The 16,893-nt window shown below is 50.3% G+C and overlaps 2 protein-coding genes across 3 annotated transcripts; both read right to left on the bottom strand.

Annotated features, from left to right (window-relative positions):
- Positions 1–261: 261 nt before the first annotated feature.
- Positions 262–2,782, bottom strand: ARMC7 (armadillo repeat containing 7). Of its 2 annotated transcripts, XM_082327132.1 has the most exons (3): positions 2,542–2,772; positions 2,302–2,445; positions 262–1,312 (listed from the first exon to the last, which is right to left on the bottom strand). In XM_082327132.1, exons 1-3 carry the CDS (start codon positions 2,606–2,608, stop codon positions 975–977), a joined length of 549 nt encoding a protein of 182 aa, XP_082183258.1. In that variant the 5' UTR covers positions 2,609–2,772; the 3' UTR covers positions 262–974. The 2 variants fall into 2 exon arrangements, with proteins under 2 accessions (XP_082183258.1, XP_082183257.1); XM_082327131.1 differs by having other exon boundaries at positions 2,302–2,782.
- Positions 2,783–8,777: 5,995 nt separating this feature from the next.
- On the bottom strand, positions 8,778–16,893 carry SLC16A5 (solute carrier family 16 member 5; the record flags this gene model as incomplete). The annotated part of the gene is made up of 4 exons (XM_082326564.1): positions 8,778–9,019; positions 10,673–11,539; positions 12,541–12,684; positions 16,674–16,893. 4 exons carry the CDS (start codon positions 16,891–16,893, stop codon positions 8,778–8,780), a joined length of 1,473 nt encoding a protein of 490 aa, XP_082182690.1.

Genomic DNA, 16,893 nt, shown 5'->3' on the forward strand with positions numbered 1-16,893 from the left:
GGGGGGGGTGGAGAGGAAGAAGGGAACTTGAGCAGACACAGCGTGGGCGTCTGTCAGGCAAGGCTGTGCTCAGCAGCCAGAGCCTTTTAAATTTTACGTATTTAGCCACCCTGGCTTTGGGTTGCCTTTTGCATCGTTGGCTGACAATGAAAGGAGACCACGCTGGGCAATTTCTGGGCCACGTGCGCGAGTAAGAGTGGGCGAAGGCTGGGCTGCAAGTGCTGTAGAGAAATATTTATGAGCTTATACAAGACTGTTTACACAGCATTTAAGGTAATGTTTTATTAAGAGAAGGTTTTACAAGACAGCTGTTCTCATGAGCCAGAGTACCATGAGCCCTTTTTTTTTTATCTTCACCTTTCTTACCAGTGGTAATGAAAGAAAAACCACTTTCCACTTCCTGATTTACAGGACAGCTACAACCTGCCCTGCGCCGCGATTTCCTAGCCGGGTGCCTGTGCCACGATGACAGGATGGCATGTTTAGCACCAAAGGGACGCAGTGAGATTGCAAACTGCCGGGGCAGGGAAACACCTTCTCTCTTCTGCAGGAGCAATAACGTTTATGCGACACTTCAAAGTCATTTGAGTTGGCACTGAAGAGAGCTGCAGCAGAACCAGCCAGGAACTGGAGGGGATATGAGCTGCCCAGTAACCCACGCAGAAACCCCCCTAGCTGCTGGGAAGGGTTATTTGTGCAAGCCGGGTGCTGGGCTGCACTTGGCAACCTGCGCTCTGACACCCGTGACCTGTTCTATTTTAAATATTTGCTTGCAGTTTTAGCTGCGTGCTTGGCCTGACTGGCAGGGTAGTGCTGTACCCTCCTCTTTATTAACTAAAACCAAGCGCTGGTACGGCCAGTTTCCCTCTTTAATGTTGTTCTTGACCCACTCTTGACCTGCTGAGCAGAAAGCCGAGGCCTGGGAGGACAGAGGGAGGTCTCCCTCTCAACAGCGCCGCGCTGCTCGGGCAGCTTCAGTCCTTGGGGAGAGGAATGCCCACCGCTGTGTGTTTGCTCAGATTCCTGGCCTCCTCCACTTGCAGCGGTGTGCAGTAATCCTCCAGGAAGACGGTTGCCAGATTGCTCAGCCTTCTGCTGGCTGAGAGAGAGAAGCGAAGCATGCACTCCACCACCGGGAGAGCCGTGGTCTGCTGGCGCGACTGCGGCGTTGTCAGGTACATCAGCGTCGTGACTGCCGACATGACCGTCTCCTCGTTGGAGCTGGAGAGGCAGTTGATGACGGGCTCTACCCCGTTTGCCTCCAGGATGTAGTCTTTGTTAGTTTTATCCAGGCACAGGTTACAAAGACCGCCTGAAACAGCAAGAGAAAATGTCCGACACGTGCAAGACAGACTCTTCACAGCCTCATCTTTTTCATACTAAGGTTCAAATTCACTGCTGATCCCTTTTTTCTCATACAGAAATAAGCATCCAGATTTTCTGAGAGATTTGGATGGAAAATTCTTAACAGCTTACTGGGCAAGGTTTTCTTGATTCTTTCCAGAGATTTTCCACCAGAACATTCCTCCTCCTGTATGTCATTAGAGGGCACTGTACTACTGGACATAATGTCTTTCACAGAACAAATTCCAGTATCGCTTAACCCTAACAGGGGCTACAAGCCAGCAGCTTATTGCAGGTGTGTTAGAAAAAGAGCGAACAGAGGTAACAGTAGTGGCCAAGAGGCACAGAATGTTTGTACCGGCGGCTTTTAAGATACAGCCATTCCCTGCTGTAGCTCAGCCACAAACCTCAAAAATCAAATATATTTACCAGCATCTCATGGAATCACTCACCATTAGGATCTGGCCCCTTAGCTTATGTTCAGATGTATCATCATAAGGCAGTTCCTCAGAGGGCTTATTGAAAAATTTCAGGTAAGTGTTCTAGAAGACTGCTTGGCAATAGTAGTAGATAACATTGGACCTGTTCATGATACAGGGCAACAATTTATGTATTAACGACTGCTTCTCCATAGGAGAGGTTTTGTTAAAGTAATCCATCTAGTGTTTACTTGGTCTTTTTAAAAAAAAAACCTTTCCAGAAAGCATCTTTCAAGCACAGCAGCTGTATTAGGATGAAGGGGAGGTACCTGCCTCCTACCTCTCACCCCATTCCACTCATTCTCCGCTAAACGAAGCCTTATCAGCACAGCGAAGCCTTATCGGCGCCGCAGGGCCCGTCCTCGCAGCACAACTGCTATCTGCCTCTCGGGGAGGACGCTGACCGCCAAACCGCGGGGCCGGGCCCGGCGCCCCGGCCTGCCGGCCCCTTACCCGGGCGGCCGGGTGCAATCCTTACCAATCGCGAACTCCACGAGGGTCTCGCTGTCTTCGGTGAGCGTATCGAGGAACAGATCCAGGACCTGAAGTTGCCGGAGGTACTCGTAGTTTTTGGGATCGTAGGCGAAGTTGGCCAGGTTGGCCAGTACCTGCTCCTTGGCCTCTGCAACGGAGAAGCATCGGGGGCGTGAGCAAGCACGCTCAACGTGTATCGGCGCGTACATCGAGAGTACCGGCGAGCAGCAGCGCCCGGGGTTACCTGGGCTGTCTGTCACCTGGAACTCGGTGACGAGGGCCTGCAGGTACTCCAGCCGCCCCAGCTCCATCCCGGCCCCGGCAGCGAGGGGACGCCCCGGGCTCAGCCTCTGAACCCCCGCAGGCGCCCGGCGCTCGGCTCTGCCCTCCCCGGGGAGCCCCGCGGTGCGGCCGGGGCGCGGGCGCTGCCCGCTCAGGGCGAGGCCTCCCCACGGCCGCGTCCCGCGGGGCGCGGAGCCGCCGGCGGCCTCAGGGCGGGACGGGCCCGCCCGCCGCCATCTTGTGGGCGGGGAGCGGCCGAGCCCCGCTCCCCTCGGGCGGGCGGCGGCTCCTCCTCCGCCGCGGCCGGCGGCTCCCGGCCGCTGCCGGCGCCGTGCGGGGCCCCGGGGCGGCTGCTGCCAGGCGAGGCCGGAGCAGAGGGCGAGGCGGGCGGCTGCCGAGCGCGGATCCCGGGCGGGGCGGCAGGGAAGCGCCTTGCGGCGGGGCTTCCTTCCCCGCGGACCCTGTTACCGGTTACCGATCCCTGCAAATAAACGAGCGTGCTGTGGTGTTTGGCTCTGTATTTCACTGTATGGCAAAACTTTGATATTTAAACACTTTGCTCTGGGAAGGAGCTAACCTTCCCTCGCCCGCTAGCTATATACTCAAAAAATGTTCACATCTATGTAATTTTCCTGCTCAGTTGCAATAGCCGCCCTTCACGCTCAGTGCCGCTGGCCTTCCCGGCTCTCCAGGGCGGCCGCCATGGCGCTGCTCGGCGTGGGGAGAGCCCAGGCCGCGGCTCTGCCGCCCGCGTCGGGGCCCCGCGCCCGGCGTCTCTGCTCGCCGCGGCGAAACGGGGGACGCGGGGACGGGGACGGCTGCGGCGGCACGGAGGGCAAGGGTGGGGAGCGATGCTGGCAGGAATAAAGGTTTTCGTTTCAGTTTTAATACGGGATCACAGCTCACGGGGTAAAGGACAATGGGAGGGGATTTTTTTTACCTTTTGTAAAATGGCAGAAGGATTCAAAGCCGAAGGAAAAGGTAAAAAGAAGGCAGAATACGTGCACGGTAAGATAAATTACCTGGGGAGAAAAAACGAAGCCAGGAAGGCGTGAATTAAAACAGCAGCAGGTAATCCCGCCCTGGTGGTACAATACCTTGGTCTAAGCACAACGCAGAGCAATTACCTGATTCTGAACTGGCCCAGCTCCAGAGAAACCACTGTGGCGATGAGCACCGCAAGTGGATTCGGCTGCGGCTCGCGTCGGGTAAGTACCTAAGGTAAAGGTACATAAACGTCATAAAGCGGGGGGGTGGACTTTGCAGCAATTCGCGTTGCTTTTATTGAAGCAATTAAATGCATGGAGGTTCTTCTGTAGATAAGGTAGGAAACAGGCTGCGAGCAGATGTTGTCTTTTGCGTTCTCTCCAAGTGCAGCTGATTTTCATATAAAGCAAATTGAACGTGGACCGATCCGCCAAATACGTGGCATCAGTGACAAGCGCGTTGGGCTGATAATCTCTCCTCCCGCACGGCTGGGGGTAGTAAAATATCTGCCCGTGACCACGTTAAATAGAAGGATGAGCAAAGAAGCTACGCTGAATGCGGTGATGCTAAAGCTTTTAGCATTGCAGTGGTGTGGGAGGACAGAATGTGAAGTACTTCTGCCAGGTATAAAACTTTAAGCCAGGCCTGTGCTAGCAACTTCAACTCTTATCGCAATTATCAGCCCAAGTCGGTAAGTATATGTGTGTCTCTATATGTGTCTCTATATATGAAAATGATCAGCAAAAGTGCTACGGACTCCTTCAATATTGGAATGTTTTGCTAGGGTATTAACAAATCCCTTTCAATGTATGCCTTTGTAAGTGCTAAGTGTTGACATACTTTAAAGCCACATCTGTCATTACACAGAAAGTGAATGACTAACGTGAGAAAGCAGAAGAGAAAACAAAGGCAGAGGAGCTGGTCAGTACAAAGAGAAGCGATTAAGGATACTGGGATTGATTAATAAGGGGGGAAAAACAGTATTTAGAGAGGGAAAATGCCATGACTTCTGTTCGTAAGTACTAGATCCGGCTGACCAGTGGGTGTAATTTTGCATGCACGGAAGCAGCAGGACCTTTGTTCCCCGGAGCGGTTTCACAGAGCAGCGTTCAGAAGGGGCTGGGGGCTCTGCTGGCTGAGGTTCAGGGGCTGCCTCTCCAGGCCACGCTCTTCGGTGCGTGGCGAGAAGGAATCGGGGGGAGAGGAACACCGGGGCTTGGCTTCTGGGAACGGCGCGATGCCTTTGTCTTGCAGGGAGTTGAATCAAAGCGGGTTAAGAGGTGTGAGAAGCATTTTACATTTAACCTGCTGTGTTGGAGCTGCCTCCTGGAGGAGCTGGATAACATCCCCTGGTTTTGTAGTCCTCAGAGGTTTCTGCGGGGGTTTCAGACGGTGCTACTGCTGCTTCCACGACCCGCTTTGCTACCAGCTGTGTGCTGCTTGTCTTTGTGCTGCCTTACGGCGGGGAGTTTGTCCTGATCATCCAGAAAGATCGCTTGGCCGCAGGCAGCGCTGGCCGGGGTCTGTAACCCTCTTCCTCAGGCCATTTACTCCCCCAGTTTCGGCTGTGTTGTTTAATTGTCCGAGCGCTCCCAGCGCTTGCTGTTGCCGGAATAATTAGCACAGAATGGGCTGGTGTAGCCGGGGTTTTCACAGCTCCAGGGGCCAGTCCAGTGACACTGGTAGCACACCAAAGTTAGAATTCGGTGGATTTTCATTTCTAGTAGTTGTGTTTCTTTTCCTGCGGTTACTAGCCAGGTCTGCAAACAGCATGGCAAGCTCTTCATTTAAGGGATTTTGCATTTCTGAGGTGGTTTAGAGAGTGCAAGTTTACCGTGACCTTTCTTTGGGTTTTTATTAAACTTTTCCAAGGATTACATTGGCAGAGTATCTACGGCTTTTAAGGATCATGATCTTGCAATATTTCGGTGTGAACTTCTGGTGAATGTTTCGCTGCGGTGAGGACAAGCGCTCCTTGCAAAAACGCTTAGCTTGCAAGGTTAATGACACTTTAAATGATAAAGGGAGCAGGAGGGGTAAGAGGGGACCAGGCGAGCGAGGGACATCTATTTCTGGTCAGCTTTTCTTGCTCTGCTGGCTCTCAGAGGTTTGTAACCTGCCGGAGGTATTAGTGTTTGCCCATATTTAAAGCCAGGGCTATTTTACCATCTGTAGGTGTTAAAAAAACCCGCTTCACGGGGTGGTGGTAATTAAGCTGTGGTTGCCTTGCGTAACGGGACAACCTTAGACTAATGAAAGGAACTTTTATTGCTTGTTTTTCTTCTGGGCCTCAAGATTCTCAAGGACTGAGTATTACCGCTCCTGTACGATCGCTCGGAGGGGGAATATTTCTTACACCGCCGCATGCTCGGTAGGCCTGGTCCCTTCGCTTACGCTTTACAGAGCTCCTGCTTACGGCAGCTTGGAATTCAGGTTGAAAAGAGAGAGAGGGGCGGAGAGCTGTGGAACAGGACAGGAGCGGGTATTTTTCTCCATTATGGAAGCTCAGACATCTTATTTACCGGTGGAAACACAGCCTAACATGTCAACTCTTCTCTCTCCAACATGTGTTTCCAACCTGCGGGTTGTGGATTGCTTCTAAAGGGTCTGCGGGAAGTAACCAGGGGAGACAACCCAGCTTTCGGCCAGCTTAAACGCTGTAAGGCTGCTAGAAAGTTTTTAGTCAACAAATTGAGAAAAGTTAAAATAAAGGATTGGTGAATTCGTGGTTTTTCTTCCCAGAAACATCTCTCTGCCTCTGCAAATAAGTCCCAGTGACGCTGGTGCCGAGTCTGGGAGTGTCAAAAAGCAGTTCTATAAAGCACTCTCCTAGCTTCCCGTCCTAAATTACCTCGCACTGCCGTGCCCAGATAAGAAATAGTCAAAAGAGGTTTCTTTGCCGTGGCGTAGGAGGAGCTGAGCTCTGGGTGACAGCTTCAGCCGGTGAGCACCTTTCCCTGTGTCTTGCAAGCATGCGTCAGACCATGCATTTGCTTGCTCACGAGCCAGCTGGAGCCAAACCCCTGCAGACAGAGCCCTTGGCTCCACGCAGGAGAAGCATCCTATTGCTCCTTCAACTAACCTCTCTTTTCCTGTGAGGAATTTTGAGGGGTTGTAGCTTACACCGTATCTTGCCTGTTTTGCCCCGGACATTTGTAGCAGTGGGAGGATTTGGGACAACGTGACCCCGTGTTTCTGGAAGGAAACAGAAAGGGAATGCAGAAAGGTGAACAGAATTTAAAATTTAAGAATTACACACAGAAAAAAATGGCAATCTGTTCAGCTGCTTAGCTGGTTTATTCGCAATCGCTAGAAGAGGTTCGGGACTTGATCTCTTTTCATTGGGTTTTTTTTTGGAAGGGGGAAAGCCCCACCTTTTTCCTAGGAACGCACAGCAGTCGTTGTTTTGGTAAGCTGAGAAGGACCGGTCCCTGTTTACTTTGTAGTTATGGACTATGTAAGCATTACACAAGTTAATAAACACGTGTGATGAGAGATTAGATATGTACGGCTCCCACTAGCCCTTTTTTTAAGTATATGTTTGATGAGGAAATGCAAAGCCTACTGCTTCAGTGATCCTGGAGCAGTACCGAAATACAGATACTGCTGAGCGGTAGGAGCAGGAACCGCTCCGAAGGGCTGATCCTCTTCAACCCTAAAACCCCGCTGGGAAGCCGTTGTAGTCTCTGAAGACCTTGGAGTCAGTTTTCCAGGGCTTTCATCCAGTGTGGGTTTTTTTGGTTGCTTCGTCTGTTTTGTCTGGGGAGCCCACCACGCTAATGAAAACTGGTTTTGTAGCTAGGAATTTGATGTAACGGTTCTCAAGAGAAGCCCTGCAGTTGAGTTGAAAGCTGTTTCTGCTTCCATTGCGCTCCCATTTTATGCTTCCGTCTTTCTGATGGCTCTAATGTGCGGAGTAGTCTTCACCTGCGGTGCTTTGTGAGCTCTCTGCTGCTGTCAGATCAGGGGCGATACAGAAAATAAACAGTCACCAACTCCAGCCGATGCCGAGGGAGCCCGGGGGCTGATGCAGGTCTCATCTTGGTACTCACCAGTGTAACTCCCAGGAGCGCGGCAAGAAAAGCCAAGGCTGTATGGCTGTGAAAGTCAGTAACGCTGGCTCTTCTCAGTATACTTCTCTCCACAGATTTATTTGTAGGTTATACTTGTGTTTATAAGAAATGTAAGTTATGCTTGTGCAAACTTCTCGATAATGAGAATGCTGGTGTAATTAAGTCTGAGAGTCTAAGACTAAAGAGCTAAATTCATTTACACAAGGGGGAATGACAGTGGCTTTGAATTTGGCCCTATATAAGGATGCATACGCTTATTCTCAGGTCTACTAACACCTTCCCTGCCCTCTCCCCCCAAAATAAGCCCCGGTTAATGCTGGAAAGAAGTGTATTTACAGAAGCCATGAGTCCTGTTTTATGATATATCAAGAAGCACTTGAGATATCACTGGTTATACAAAGGAGGCACTTTAAGGTTTGGGTTTTTTCCTTTTTGATGATCTGGAGTTGAAACTTTGAGGCTTTGAAAATGTCCTTGGCATGAAGAACTCATACGTACACCTTGCAGGAGAAAATACTTGATCTTAGTAGAGACTTGGCTGAGTTCTGCAACCCATGCAGCGGCCTCGCTACAACATTGAGAGATGTGGAAAATAATAACACGCTTCTTGTGGAAAGTGTTTGTCTTGCCACCCCCAGCATAGGAAGCAGCCAGAAAACTTCATATAAGTCTGCACCAAAATTGCATGTTCAGATGAGGCAATAATACTTCTTTGTGAAAGAACTACCATCGTGCATAGCCTTTAATACGTACTGTCCAGTGCTACCAACCGAAATGGGTATGAAATCCCAGTGACTTCTTAAAGGCACTGACTTAAACCGATTGAACCGACAGAGCTTTTGTCTCTCCGCGCTGGTTACCATGGCTGTTATCCCGTGGTTTGCTTTGGGAAGGCGCCGTTCCCTTTGTCCTTCGGCTCTTTGGCTGGCGCTGGGCGCTCGCGGGCTGGACCGGGAGCCGGGAGCCGGACGCGGCCCCGCGCAGTGGGAATGCAGGGCGGGAGGATGACGACAGTTGTGGAAAGCAGACGCTTGTTTTCTCATCTGCCATCAGTGCTGGCCCTTGTCTAGGTTTGTACAGGGCGGCTAATTCTTTCTGTTCCTCTTTTTTTTTGGTTTTTTCCTTCTTTTCTTTCTCTTCATATGCTTGTGATGTACACAACTGCTGGCGGGGACTGACTCTCAGACTGTGGTTCGGTTGGCGTTTCGCTGTACTGATTTCTGGAGGGATTATCCAAAGGTGCTTTTGAAGCCTCTTTCAATCTGTTTTTTCTTTCCAGAGCGCAGAAGCTGAGCCCCATGAATAATGCAGCTGATATCAGGAGGAAACTGGAGTTGTAGAAGACATAGTGGAAATCACTAGTCAGGTCCACCAGGAGACCTGAAATAGAAGCCACAGCTTAGTTGAAGAGAAGTTGCGTACTAAAGGCAACGGGGTGACACATAAATGTTAAACCTAAATCATCAAACTGCCATATACAAAAAAGCATTCACAGATGAGTTAAGTTCTCTCCGCTAGATTCTAGGGTTTGTTTGGGGTTTTTTGTGGTCACCGCTCAGGTGATGTTTCTGCTTCTGTATAAAGTATTTCTCAATACACAGAAAAATCAGGAAAGGAAGGAAATTGTAACTTTTCCCCAACCCGCCGATTCATTTTGTTGGCTCAGCAGAGGACCCCTGTGCCACTGTCACTCACTGGATTTTGCCGCGAGTGACCCTGTGACATCCCAGGTCAGAAAACAGAGGAAATAAATGGAGAAATCTCTCAAAAATCGACATGTTAGGGTCTCTAAACTGAAAACTTATCTCTAATAGTGTGTAATCAGGGAGAGGAGAATTCACAGCACAGCAAGCATTATAACGAACATGAAGCGCCCTCAGCGTCAAACATTTAGAAGCGTGATATATCAAATGAGTAATTTAACACTCATGTTAGAGACGGGAGGCGATACTCAGGTCAAATATATGATGCCTTCTCTATAGGCTGCTTATTTATATGGAAATACGGGAATGTTTGTTTGCTTGTATTCTTCAGTAAAGACTGGTGATGTTTCTTTTCATAGTGCACTTTTCTTTAGCAGATATTAGGACTACAAATAGAAATGGAGCTGCTTTTACTGTACTTGGTTTTGCCCAATGGCCACTCCTATCAGAGATGTCCAAGAAAAGACCTTTTTTGCACTTTGAGAGAAGTGACTGACACCCTTTCGGCCAGGGAATACCGTGGAACGTGGTGCATGTTATCATCCCGTTCTTAGAACAGGCGCTGTTTCCCTGCTGAATGGCACGAAATTCCTCGTCCCCAGAAGAGAACTAAAGCCTGCGTTGAGGCTTCGTGCTCAGGTTCACGTTTCTTGCTTGTTAGCCTTTTGAATTTGCTGCTGTACTGCAGGAGCAGGTGCGTCTTGGGCAGGCCACTTAGTGGCATTTGGAGCGAACTGTGACATCTGTGAATAATTTATTGGATTGGGGGTCATAACTAGCTCCTTTCTTGTCTCCAGAGAAAAATTAATACCCTCTAGAACTCAGCAAGAAGAGTGAACAGAAGCTTTTACTATAAGGCTTTTGAATAATGTAGAGATGGTAATAATCCCGATCACAGTTCATTTGTTTAATGGGATGTTAGCAATTCCTTGAGACTTCACAGCTAAAACAACGCACACTAGCAGAGCAGTGAAATAGTTCATGGGCAGCAAGATCCTACCACAGGAATTCCTCTCTGTGTCTTGCCTCTGGAACGAAGCTCTCCTCGCTCCCATCCCGATCCAAGCTGCCGACCGAGTGGGTAACTTCTTCACTGTCCGCTGCTGCTGCAGTGACACTCGGGCGGCTGCAGAAATGACCCTCCTCCAGCTGTGAGAAGGGGCTGACCCTTCCTTTCCGACTCTGCCTTTTGCATTCCTCCCTTTGCGTAACTCACCTGCCTGCGTGGGTTTGGAAACTCCCTCATTTCTCTTCTTTATGCTCCCAAGTACTTGTCACCAGTGTCTAAACACCCGATTTTTCCCCAGCCTGCTTTAATAGCATCTCTCACCTGTGAGAGGGGGTCCGATGAGGAGCGTGATGCTCTCCAGGATGGTGAAGAGCCCTAGAGCACTTGAGAACCTGTCCATCTCCACCACGTCCATCAGCACCTGGAAGGTGAGTGCCCCGATGCCACTCATGGCTATGCTGAGGATGACGCAGTAGATGATGAGCACGCTGAACTCGGCTGAAATGACACAAATGAAATTGCTCAGCCCGCAGAGGAGCACAGCCAGGCTGAACAGGTAGATGCGTCTCCCTGTGAAGATCCTGTGTCCTGAGAGCAGCCCTGTGAACGGGCGTATGAAGATGTTGATGAACCCGATAACGGAGATGAGGAGGGCTGCCTTGCGTTCCTCCACCCCGTTCTGGATGGCATAAGGCACAAGGTAGACATGGGGTAATGCAAACCCCATCATCATCCAGGCCACTCCGATCGTGTAGATCTGGTAACCTTTGTTTTGACAGAAGATGTCAAAAGCCAGGTACTTCTGCAGCATCTGGAAGCATGCCGTCCTTCTGGTTTGCTGCTGGAGCTCGGGGTGGGGAGAAGATGCTCCATTGGAGAGCTGTGCCCCTTCTGCTCTTCTCCCTGGCTCCTCTGCATGCTTGGGTGACTGTAGTGGTGGCCTTGATGCAAGCTGAATTGGTCTCATGATGGCTCCACAAACACAACAGTTCAGCAGTATTCCTCCAAAGATGAGAAAAGTGTTTCTCCAGCCCATCTCATCCAGCAAGTATTGAGAAAGCAGCGGCCACAGCGTGAAACCCAGAGAGACGCCAGTGGATGCCATGGCGTTGGCCAGCGTTTGCCACCGTACAAAGTAGTAGCCCAGCGCAGTCACTCCTGCCTGGAAGCTGAAGCATGATCCCAGACCTAAAGGTAGGAAGGAAAGAGAAAATGACAGTGCATGGTCCCTCTGCTTTGTCTTAAAGGGTGAAAAGAGCCCAAATCCGGAGTGTACCCACAGATGACTTCTGCCACTGGAGCCTCTCCCCGCCTGCCAGCCTGGACAACCCCCAGCGATTAGCACTCAGAAACCCCACACAAGGCGTGAAGAAGGATGTTGTGCGTAAATTAAATTCCGTGTGTTCTCGGGTATACTAAATCTAAGCTAACATTTGTCTGGGGCACGCTGCCATTCCTAAAATTGCTATGGAATTGCTCATTAAAAACTTGGGGTTTATACCGCATGCAACAAGCAGTGCTGCTTCCCGACCCTTTCATCAGGGCTCGGGGAGTTACTTGGTTTTCTCTCTAGGCAGCGGACACAGCTTAGCTTGCAAGATCCAACAGGACTGGTCCCAAAGTAACCTGGCTGAAGAAATTAATTTCTCTGTGCTAGAAAAAAGCAAGTGTTGAACATCAGTCACATAGGAGAAATATTTGGAAAGGAAAAGTTCCCATCTGTTACTTCTGTTCAAAACCAACACATTCTTTTGTTAGAAAAAGATATCTCCACATTTGCCCAGATTGGGAGTGGTGAAATACAAGCCCAGGGAACTTGGGAAGGCCGCTGTCCCAACACATTATGTTCCAAGATTGAAAAAAAAACCCTCCCTTCTTCAAAGACAAAAGGCTGAGAAGCCACTAAAAAGAACAGACATCTTTGCTCTCCGTTTCGCCCTCTGGAGACCCATAGCTTTTTCCAGAGAGAAGCACTTTCCAGTGAGCTTGGCTGGATGAGGCGTGTGTTAAAGGGGTGCGAAGGGCAAGCCGAGCTGCTGTACGATTCCTGCTGGGCTCTGGGCCTTTTGATTTATCCTATTTCACAGACGAACGGAAAAAACGTGAGCACTTAGTCGGGACTCTCGCTATTTCCAGTCTCTCCAGTCCAGCACAGCAGCTGGGTTTTCCTGCTGGTCTTGGGTGCTTACCGGTGATGAGGCCAGCAGTTAAGTAAAGCTGGCTGATGGACTTGCAGAAGGAGCTGGACACCATGCCCACGCCGCTGAGCAGGCCTCCCAGCATCACAGCAAACCTGCAGCCAAATCGCTTCACCAAGATGCTGCAGAGGGGCCCTGGAAGCAAAGAAGCAAAAGGGAAGCAGTTAGGGAGGAAGGAAAAATGTTTTGGACTGCTGCAATTATCAAATTATATAGTCGAGAGACCCTGAGGGCTGTCCCAGCAGCATAATGTAGTAGGGGAGCCAGGGAGAGAAAATATATTCCCCGATCCTCCCAAGTGCGTGGTCGGCCTGTTAGCTGAGGGGAAGGCTCCTGTGAGCTGCTTGGATTTTGGCCATCAAGTAGGATTTCTAAGCTTCCCTGTGATGGATTTTAGTTAAAACTCTTGGAAATGGAATGGAGGAAGGACCTTCAAGTCTAATTCTGTTCTCACATGATATAAATCCCGGGAATGATTTGAAAAAGGAGAGGACTTGGATTTCTGTGCCTCCAAGGAAGAGATGCGAAGCAGGGTGATATTTCTGTTTGCCTACTTCCACTCTCATTTCACTGTGGCTTTCAAATATTTCACCACAAAATCTCCTAAATTGCCCTTGGTGTCCTGCTACTAGGTGAAATTCCTTACAAGAGAAGGCAGATTGATGCTGAGCTAGATCAGGAATGGGAGAAAAATAGACGTCATTGAGGAGGAGTATTTGAAAATGGCTGGAGAGGTATATTCATGTCTGCATGGAATCAATCTAAGCTTCAGGCAGCAGCATCCAAGCTGCAGCTTGTGGAGTCTTGCAGCTGTCCTGCAAGTCGTCTTCCCAGGAAAATAATAAGATGTTGTCAGCACAGCTCTTTGCACATGCCTGTCCTGGCATACCTGGCAGGGGTGGGTAGGTTTAACTGTGTCCACTTCCAAGAGGACCAAGCCTAGGAGCGGACGTGCACGCCCCGGTTCCCGCTCCCACGCGGCCACCGCAGAGGTGGGAGCGAGACGCGGGCGGCTCCGATGGGCCAGAGCCAGCTCTGCCCGGCTGGGGCAGAAACCGGCGTTTTGTCGTGTTCCCGCATTGCTGGCAGGCTTTACTAGGAAAGGGTTAAGTTATTTCATCAGAGAACGCAATGAACAAATAGGCAGGGAGGTGGGTGCTTAAGGTCAGTTAATTCTTCGGTTTTCATAGACTTTGGGTGAATTCCATGAGATTGTGGTAAATTAGTTTGTCAATGCCATTTAGCATCCTTCATTTTGGGGTAGGAAAAGATTAGTTCAGGCCTGCAGACCATCAGTGGGAAACATCTTCCCTCTGCACGCTCCGGCAGAAGAGGAGCTGAAGGTAAAGTTTCTTTCCCTGTGCCTTTGAGGATCCTCAAGGTTTTCCAAGTTTCATTATTTTTTCCCCTCTTCTGAACACTTAAACTTAGATAAGCAAATGCGAAATGACTGTAAGCTTCAGAATTAGGAGTCAATCAGCGTAGGGAAAAATAACCTGTGGCATATTTGTGACCTAAATCAACGTCTGGTTTGAAATAAAATCCACATAGCCCAGTGAACAGTGGAACATTATTAAAATTAGGACTGCAGCTGTCTGTATTTTGATCTGCTTGGGAGATTTTCACCTCAGACTTCAACTGGCCTTTGAAAAAGTGTTCGGCACACTGGTGACTGGATCATTTTTCCTCCTGCTGAAGACATTAAGGGTGGTACTGCTGTTTAACCAACCCACGTAGCCACAAGTCATAAATTGAACACTCCAAAATAATGAGATTGGCTCTAAAAATCTTAAGGGTTTTTCATTATTTGTTCCCATTAACTTGCTTTCTAGGTTTCAGGTGTTATTTCTTGCTTCCCTGGGGCTTTCCTTTGCAAAAATGGTTCCAACAAAAGTGCTGCATTTGTATGAGTGCGATGCAGAGAGCTGCGTGCAGGAATATCTCGGAGCAGGAGCCTTGCATTCCCCCTCTCGGAGACGGCCAGAGGATCCTGAGGTCTCTCAAATGATTCTTACAACAAATAATTGTTAATCGCTTTTACCCAGGAACATCGCGTGGGTAGAGAGATCTGTTTGGCTTAATAAGTTATGAGCTATTGTTTGCACTGTGCCCTTCCCTGTTTCCTTCCACAGCGCTGCGGAGCGGAGGTTGCCGCTCCTGCGCGGGCCCCTCGCACCGCCCTGACCGCTCCGAGGATGGGCTGCTCTGTCCATTCCCCTTCCTCTTTTTACCAATTTTTGCAACAAATATGCTTTTTTCCCCCTTCAGTTCCTCCGAATTAAAAAGAATAAAGGAGACGAAAAGAGAGAAGCACCCGTAAGAGACACCGGTGACATAGCAGAACGCAATTTTGGAAAGGGTTTAAGAGCCGGGCCGACTGCAAAGGAGGTCAGAAGTTGCAGCAAAAGCCATACACGCTTGGCCTGAGAGGAAGGCTTTTATCTCTGGGGTTTTGTTGCTTTTTCTTCCTGGTTTCTGGTTGTGTTACTGCTGCCTGATGCTGTTGGGGGACAAGAACGAGCGCTCCTCGGCTGTAACAGCCTGCCACAGGAGCCATCCCTGGCAAGCAAAGCAGCAACTCTTGTAACTCACTGGCTATGCCCTGACAAATTCTGTTAGTGGATAGGATTAACATGAGGCTATTCGTTCCTTGTCTAAGTTATAACTTTTGGATCTGCTTATTGGCTGTCTTTATATTACCTTTTACTGTGGTTCCAGCCTCCTACAAAACAATTACTTCGTTAAAGAAGGTAGGATAATGGATAGTTTCTTGGGGATACCACCAGGCTTGTCCTTCCCGGACATGTTGGGACTGAGCTGCTTCTGAGACCGTTCCCCAGAGCCCGCAGATCCCGTGTGGCTCCTTCCCACCAACCACAGCAGGACCGCAGGGGATGGCAGGCAGCACGGGGAATGCCCAGCAGTGCCCAAATTCAAAGCCCCAAGGACACTGCTCCATTCCTGCTGACCTCCAGTGACAATTCCTCCTGCAGCTGCTTCCCCTGAGGTCTCTTTTCCATCTGCGCCTTGCAATTCTGGACCCGGCTGCTCCTGCTAAGGTGCAGGCTCTCCCTCCCATGGGAGGTGGCTGCCAGCCAAGTCCTGCACCGGAGAGACTGAACCTGCCACTGCCTTCGCATCAGCCTGAGTCAGGACTCTGCTTTTTTTTTTTTTCCTTCATACGATAGTGTCACCTTTCACCGGTACTGGAAGGAGGTATGAACTCGGGGATATGTGGCTCGGATACGTGGGCGTCACTGGGTACTTGGCTTCTTTTGCCTGGTGGGGTTTGGGTAGTCTCTTTATCAAATAAGCATGGGCACGCGGAGGAGTCAGCAGCAACACGGACCACTCACTGGGAAGTGCTCGAGCTGCTGGGGATTTGTTTTTCTCTTCTATGCAGAAATATCCATCTGGGTGGGGGATCTGGGGACCCTGTCCTATGCAGCTCCCACAATTTATTTGGGGGGGCCGACACACCAGTGATTCACTCCAGTATCCGCAAAGCCCACCCCTCCTTCCACCCCCCTCACCCGGAGGGCGCTGCCTGACCCACATTCTGCGTTAATCCAGCTGTGCTCACGTCCACCCTGATGCCTGCCCGGGTGTGCGCTCTATGCCACCGCCCAAGGAGCTGCTTTTAACACTCTGCCTCCGCCAGCAACCTGGAGGAGCTTGGCTTTTGGCATCTTTTCAGCCGTGAAGAACACAGTTGTCATGTGGCACATGGAAGAAGACGTGCTCTCCTGGACAGAAGATGAATCAAAAAAGTACCCAAGCCCCAGCGCTGCCCGCCAGCTTATTCGAAGAGCTGCTATGAATTAAGTTCTCACTGGTCTGGAGAAGCTGGGCTGAGAAAGGGCTTCACCTTCTTTGACCAAGGGTCTTGGTTGTCTCTTAGAGTGGCAAAAGGGAGCTTGGTATCTGTGGACATTTAGCTTTGGACTGTGTGATCAAAGTGGCCGGGAGACGGTGCGCACCGCTGCCCAGGTAGCCTGCTCAGCCCTCCCGGTCCCTTCCACCGTCCGCCTTAACGAAATGCTCAGAGAGCCCTCGTTAGGGCCCCTCATCAGCACCACAACCGCAGGAGGTGGTGGAGGGCATTCCCTGCGGCCGTTACTTACCGCCTCCATGCAGCACAGCCACCATGATGGATGGGAACCACGATGTCTCGCTATTGCTGGCCTGGAACTCATGCTGCAGGTCCGTGAAGAAGATGCCGATGCAGGAGGGGAAGCCCAGCGTCAGCCCCTGCAGCACCACTGCGGCGAGCAGGACCATCCATGCCCATCCCCGGTCCTGGGGCTTGGCAGCTTCGCGTGCTGCTGCTCCTCCCTGGGACAT

The sequence above is a fragment of the Platalea leucorodia genome (assembly GCF_965183815.1).
Source record: "Platalea leucorodia genome assembly, chromosome: 14".
NCBI lineage: Eukaryota > Metazoa > Chordata > Aves > Pelecaniformes > Threskiornithidae > Platalea > Platalea leucorodia.